This window comes from Topomyia yanbarensis, chromosome 2 (assembly GCF_030247195.1).
Source record: "Topomyia yanbarensis strain Yona2022 chromosome 2, ASM3024719v1, whole genome shotgun sequence".
In the NCBI taxonomy this organism is placed as follows: Eukaryota; Metazoa; Arthropoda; class Insecta; order Diptera; family Culicidae; genus Topomyia; species Topomyia yanbarensis.
In genome coordinates, this window is record NC_080671.1 from 137,841,258 (window position 1) to 137,848,710 (window position 7,453).

The 7,453-nt window shown below is 46.0% G+C and overlaps 1 protein-coding gene across 1 annotated transcript; it reads right to left on the reverse strand.

The window, feature by feature from the left end:
* Positions 1–1,122: 1,122 nt before the first annotated feature.
* On the reverse strand, positions 1,123–6,465 carry LOC131679796 (uncharacterized). Its single transcript, XM_058960542.1, has 2 exons — positions 5,537–6,465; positions 1,123–5,227 (listed from the first exon to the last, which is right to left on the reverse strand). Exons 1-2 carry the CDS (start codon positions 6,463–6,465, stop codon positions 1,123–1,125), a joined length of 5,034 nt encoding a protein of 1,677 aa, XP_058816525.1.
* Between the last annotated feature and the right edge of the window lie 988 nt (positions 6,466–7,453).

Below are 7,453 nucleotides of genomic sequence, written 5' to 3' on the forward strand. Positions count from 1 at the left end.
ACAAATCGACAGATTAAGTATAGTTTAAGCGAAATGTTTGAACATTTACGAAATATGCTAGCAGACGGTATTATGTACCCACTAGCGGTATTTATTTAACTAAATCAAAAACTCATTTGAGCGAATCAAAAACATGAAACAGTACCAAAAGAAGAGAGATAGTCTTAGATCATTTACAACCTACTTTGCTCGACAAGGCTAAAGGTAGCGAGCTTTTGGAAAGCAAGAGACAGAACCATGCTCTCACCCTTTCTCTATTTGCTTGTCGTAAAATGTATATGTACAGTCATATTTAGGATCAGTGAAAGTGCGTACACGGAATGCACATTATGAATGGGTAATGACAGTAATTTCACTGTTATTCCCTCATACCTCAATTCCGCATTTATTGAGTCATGCTTTATTTGTTTGTTCGAATTAATGGCCTCTGGTTTCAGGTTATTCCAACGCGATGGCAGCGGTTTGCGGCGAATATTTGTTGGGTAAAGATCATTATAGTTATAGTACATGTTCGGATTAATCACAAACCTTTTTTATAGCAGCCGTATTCGCGCAGCTTAAAACTGTAATTATTATTCTTGTTATATCTATTTATAGTGGTATACAAATGAATTCAGCTTACATGAATAGTTTCTCTCCAAATTAATCCTGATGTCTCAACCTTCCTCGACTTACGACACCGACTCCTATGTTCAAATCAGTAATATAAGTTAACAGCTTAATTTTCCTGTTTTGTTTACTTTTTTACTCACAGATAACGGGCTCAATCTACACCAATCCTACGGTATTTCCTTTCAGGCACTGACGAATTGCACGCGGCTGAATGTAATTCACCTGTAGGGCCTAATTTGCCGCGATAGTTAGATAGATCTTCAATTACATTCGAATTGTTTACTTACAATGTAACTTTAATGCACTGCCAATAAACTGTTTCAATCCACTGAAATTATTAGTAATTTTCACTTGCAAATAACTTTAATCCTCTCGACTCACTTTTTCTTGTTTACCTTTTTTCTTCCTTCTCTATGCTACCCTTTGACAGCTATGTTTTTGTCCAGCGATCGACTAAGCGTTGGCCCAAGGTAGTGCTACAACAGGTATGCCCAATATGCCCTGCGGTGCTTACATAGCCCCGCCCTGTAACACTGGTGTTGGCTCCGCCTTAACGCCAGATTTACGCTCTCTCACTTCAAGCACCGCCAACTTAGCCACCGGTCTTTTCATTTCACCTTTTGTTGTTCTTACCAATGCCTGCCTAATCCGGCCATCCTTCGACTTGAAGACGGTAGTAACGATCCCACGAACCCAGCCTTTACGACTGTTCTCGTCCACAATGTACACTATATCGCCTACTTCAACCGGATCTGATTCGTCATGCCACTTGCTTCGCTGGTTCAGTGTTGGCAAGTATTCCGAGATCCAACGCTTCCAAATCTGGTCTGCCAAATGTTGTGATCGCTTATACGAGTCACGCAACGCCTGAGCTTGATCGCTTTTTCGAACCGACTGTGTTACATCACCCGCCACAGAAGAGCGCAGGAAATGATTTGGGGTTGGTGCTGCTTCCGCTCCTAACTCTATAGGGATATACGTCAACGGTCGCGAGTTTACGAGATCTTCTGCTTCCGCCAACGTGGTAAGAAGAATTTCATCCGTCAACTTCCGCCCATCATCTAGCTCACTGAGAGCTGCCTTCACCGAGCGTACCAATCGTTCCCACGCCCCGCCCATATGGGGTGCTGAGGGTGGATTGAAATTCCACCTAGTAGTAGCATCGGTGAACGTCTCGTCGCAATCTGCATATATCCGTTTCACAACCTCCTTACTCGCACCTTTAAAATTTGTACCATTGTCTGAAAAGATTTCTAATGGAACTCCCCGCCGGCAAGTAAACCGTCTTATCACCATAACGCATGCTTGCGTCGTTAAACTGTGAGCGGCTTCAAGATGAACTGCCCTCGTCGTTAAGCATGTAAACAAGGCGATCCAACGTTTTTCCGTTCGACGTCCTACTGTCACTAGAACTGGCCCGAAATAGTCGATGCCTGTAAAACTGAACGGCCGCTTGTAGGGCGTAATACGCTGAACCGGAAGTGGTGCCATTCTTGGGATCACTGGGCTGCTCTTCCTGATCTTACAACGTACACATAGTTTTACTACGCGCTTCAGCTCTGCTCTGAGATGCTTTATACAGAACCGCTGTCGCATCTCATTTACAACCGTTTCGGTGTTCGCGTGACCCATTTTCTGATGGAAATATTCCACTAGCAACGTAGTTATGCGATGTCCCTTCGGTAGAATGATTGGACAGCGTAACTCAAACGGAACGAATGGAGCATTTTTTGTCCTTCCCTCCATTCTTATTACGTTACTATCGTCCAAGAAGGGAGACTTGTCGTAAAGTTGGCTATCTTTCTCTAGTCGATAATGGTCTGTATGAGTAAGTTGTTGATTTTTCATAAGTATCTTCACCTCCTCTTCGTACACCTCTGCTTGGGCCACTCGCCATAGGTAGGATTCAGCCTTCTGGTATTCCTCACGCTTTAATGGTACTGCGACAACAGAGTGATGCACTTTCGCGAGTTTCTTCACCTTTTCTGTTACTGGAAGTGCTTCGATACTCAGCTTTGCAACCTTTCGCTTACAGTTATAAATGAAACGATATGCACATGCCACAGTCCGAACTAGAACCTTCCATTTAGAGAAGCGGAGAGGATCGACGATTTGCTTCAGGACTAAAACGTCATGAAACAAATGAACGGCCCGAATTTCCTCCAACACGTTCGGTACTACTTGTGGTTGCTGCTGCCATGTTTCTTCGAACTGATTTAAGATTGTTGCTCCCTGGAACCATGGAGTATCGGATTCAAATCGCCGTCCCGCATGCCACTTAGTAACGTCATCTGCCACGTTGTGCTTAGTAGGTAACCAGCGCCACTCGCACTGTTTTGAAAGGGTATGGATCTCTCCAATCCGAAACGCGACAAATTGTTTATATTTTCGCTGATCGGAGTGAATCCAGGAAAGAACAGTTCTAGAGTCCGTCCAAATAAACCGCTGCTTAATGGGCAGTGAATGAGTTTCCATAATGGTGTTCATCAGCCTTGATCCCAGAACCGCCCCTTGTAATTCTAGGCGCGGGATCGTCAGTTGCTTTAACGGAGCTACCTTTGACTTCGCCATTACAAGTGAACAGTGCGGTTTTCCAGCTATCAAAATCCGGAAATATGCAACGCAGCCGTATGCGTTCGAGCTAGCATCTACAAATACGTGCAGTTGTAGAGTACTGTAGTCCGGCGCCTGCCCTTTCACGAAATGATACCGAGGTATCCTGATTCTTTCGATTTCCGGCAGCCGCTCAATCCAATTTCTCCACTTCATCATCGATTCCTCGTCTATCTCCTCATCCCACTCGCAGCCTCTTCGCCAGAGGTCCTGGATCAGCATCTTTCCGTAGATGGTGAATGGAGCGAGCAGGCCTAGCGGATCGAAAAAGCTCATCACGCAACTCAGTACCGCTCTTTTAGTTGGCCATCGTTCACCACTTATGAAAGGTATCAGTTCGTCACGCAACCTCGTAGAAAAACAAAGCTCGTCGCTCTTCGGATTCCATACAATACCTAGAACTCGCTCAGTCCCCGTATGTTTGTCTTGATGGAAATGAACTTGCTGTTCCGTCTTTGCTTCACCTAGCGCCCGTAAGACGTCATTTGAACTAGCCACCCAATTTCGGATGTCGAAGCCGCCTCGAGAGTGAATATAACGAACGTCTTTGGCTCGTTTTATCGCTTCTCCCACAGTGTCAGTGCTGTCAAAATAGTCATCGACATAGTGGTTGTCGACTATGGCCCTCGACGCCTCTGGATACTGTGAGAAGAATTCGTCTGCGTTCTTGTTTTTCACAAATTGAGCGGAACATGGGGAACAGGTTGATCCAAATGTAGCAACATTCATAACATATACCTCAGGACGCGCACAAGGATCATTTCTAAACAAGAATCGCTTAGCTTGCTGGTCCTCTTTTCTGATGCGCAGTTGGTGATACATTTCTTTTATATCACCTCCGAACCCGACCTCTCGTTCCCGAAAACGACAAATAACGGATGGTAGAGATGTCAGCATGTCTGGTCCGGTAAGCAACTGGGAATTTAACGAGACTCCACCAACAGCTGCTGCTGCATCCCACACTAGACGGAGTTTCTCCGGCTTCCTGGGGTTTATCACGATGTTTAATGGCAAATACCACACCTTGGAGGCTGGATGTTCATGCAATTCTTGGAACGTCGCTTTGTGAGCATATCCTTTCGTCAGATAATCAGCTATTGTGCTTCGCACCCTGTTGTACAGAATTTCGTCTTTTAGAAGTCGCTTTTCAAGTCCCTTCATCCGTCTCAGGGCCATGGCATAGCTGTCTGGAAAACTGGGTTCGTCCACTTTCCACAACAACCCCGTCTCAAAGCGATCACCGATCCTAACCGTTGTGCTATCCAAAATTTCTCTCGCTCTCCGGTCTTCGGACGATTCCGGCAGTAGTGCTGCAGTAACTCCTGCCTCTTCCAACGCATAATGCTCTTTCAGTAAGTCGTGCAACTCTTGATTGGAAACGCCGCCACAAGAATGATGACCAACAAACTCTTCTTTCAAATCGGCGCTCCGTATCGGACCATATACCGTCCAACCTAGCTTCGATTTGACCGCTATGGGCTCATCGGGGCGTCCAACTCGAGTCTCGAGTGGAGTGTACAGGTGAAGGTCTTTTAACCCAATTAATATTCGAGGAACGCTGTGTTTACTATCCGGTACTGGCAAGTCTCGAAGATGCACATACTGATTTGCAACTTCTTTCAAATCCAGCGTCTGTTTCGGCAATTTCAGCTCCTCTACAGTGTGTGCGTCCTGAATCTGGAAGCGCTGAGTGGAACCTCGAGCTGAAATCGACAAATTCAACCTCTGTGAGTCTTTTTCCACCCGAGAAACGCCTGCCGTCCATGTTACACGAAGCGGTTGAACAACACCTTTCGTCTTCAACAGTTTCGTCAAAACATTCTCAACCAGCGTGTATGAGGAACCTTCGTCGAGGAAAGCTATCGTATCTATCGCATACTTCCCATTGTAGAGTGTTACTGGGACCGTGCGAAAGATCACCGATTTCTGCTGGAATCGATGCACATTGCAATCAGCGTAAGCTTCTTCCGGGTGTAGAAGCGGATTGTGCGATTCACTGCAGCTGCCGACATTGCAACGAAAACTGAGTTTGCAAAGAGAATCTCCGTGATCATTCAAACAATTTTTACACAGACTCCATTTTCGTACCGCCTCCCAGCGCATCGCCAGATTCAATTTACGAAATTCGGGGCAGTTACGGATGCGGTGATCTGACCGAGAGCAGATTTTGCACGGCTTCTTTCCTTCTACCTCGCGCCGATTATCAGTTTCGGATGCGCAATGAGCATTTAAGAATTCTTCGCGCTCTTTCAGTTTACCCTTCCCGCTTCTTGGGTTACTTTCAAGTTGCGAATATCCTCCGCAGTACTACGTGGCCTCGCTGGTATCCCTCACAATCTCCGACAGAAAATCGGATAATGTTCGAAGAGTTACGCGGTGCTTCCTTCGTTTGTAGCGCACCCACTCCATTTTTGTACTAGCTGGTAGTTTTTCTACCAACTCTTGGATCAGCATAGGGTTTACCAAGTGGTCTTTTAGATCACTTGCTTCCAAATGATCGACGAGTTGCTGCACCGTCATACCGAAACCAATGTAGGTCGCCAAACGATCGGCCTTGGGTGGTTCCGCCTTCCGAACTTTGACCAACAGCATATTCAATAATTGCTCGGGCCGTCCGTACAGCATCCGAAGAGATTCGATGATCTGAGGCACGGCATCTGGCCATAGCAGGCGACTTCGGACTGCTTCTAATGCTTGACCTTTCAAGCTCTCTTGCAACCGTCCAAGGTTTTCGACGTTAGAGAACCCACAAGCTTGGTTTGCTGTCTCGAAACTTGAGATAAACATCGGCCAATCTTCTGGCCGCCCGGTAAATGTAGGAAGCTTCTTGGCTAAAAACTGCCTGGCCGACAACTGGGCTCTCGTTGGGCCCCTTTCCCGGCGAGCGTCTCGCTGTGATCGTGATCGTATGGAGCACTCGCTCTCCGCTTCTGACTCCGAAACATCATCGAGATTTGAATGGCTTCCTACAGATTGTGCTGGCGTGTTTTGCTTTGTATTCAGTGTCCCCTGACGTTCAGTAGGTTCCGATTCCTTCGAATGACTTATTTGCAACGGTGGACGTTGCCCGGGTTGCTTTGGGGTCGAATGTTTGTGGTACGCTCCCCGAATATCACCCAGCTGTTTGTTACCCGGGTGATTTTCGTCATTCGTGGTTGCTTTTGCATCAAAGGCCTCTCCAGGCTTCTCTAATTCGCATATGGCTTGAATCCCTTCCGGTGAATTTGCTACCCGCCTCATTCGCAGCTATTCTAACTTGCGAGTCAGTTCGGCTCTAATCTGCTGTTGCTGCTCTTCTTCTTCTGCAATCGCCATTTGCAGACTCTGCCTTTCGAACTCGAGTTCCATCCGCCGCTTTTCACGCTCTATCTGCTGTCTCTTTTCAAACAGCTCTCGTTGTACTTCCAGCCGTCGCTTATATAAGACCCTTTCCATCTCCATTTGTTCTTCCTGCCTTTTACGAGATGCCTCTATCTTCTGCAGCTCTAACTCCTGGAACGATAATGTGCCTGTTTTCTCGGGTAAACTCTGCAAAACCTCATCCGGAACTGTAGCAGGATTAACGACTGGTTTATACGTTCCCCCGCTTCCTGCTTTATCGTTATCTGCGGCTGGCACAAGTTTGCCACTGTCTTCCGCATTTCCATCATTCGGCTTGCTTTTGCATTCTGGACAGCTCCAAGAAATATCACCTACCTCGCTTCCAACTTCGGCACATCCAAAGTGAAACCATCTTCGGCAACAGTCGCAGGCGACCATTTCATCCTCGGCATGATCCGGCCGGTTGCAGACCGCACAGTTGTAGCCAGTTACCTCGGTGTCGTTTAGGTTAAAAACAACTTTATTCATTTTTAAGTTTGTTCGGATTAATCACAAACCTTTTTTATAGCAGCCGTATTCGCGCAGCTTAAAACTGTAATTATTATTCTTGTTATATCTATTTATAGTGGTATACAAATGAATTCAGCTTACATGAATAGTTTCTCTCCAAATTAATCCTGATGTCTCAACCTTCCTCGACTTACGACACCGACTCCTATGTTCAAATCAGTAATATAAGTTAACAGCTTAATTTTCCTGTTTTGTTTACTTTTTTACTCACAGATAACGGGCTCAATCTACACCAATCCTACGGTATTTCCTTTCAGGCACTGACGAATTGCACGCGGCTGAATGTAATTCACCTGTAGGGCCTAATTTGCCGCGATAGTTAGATAGATCTTCAATT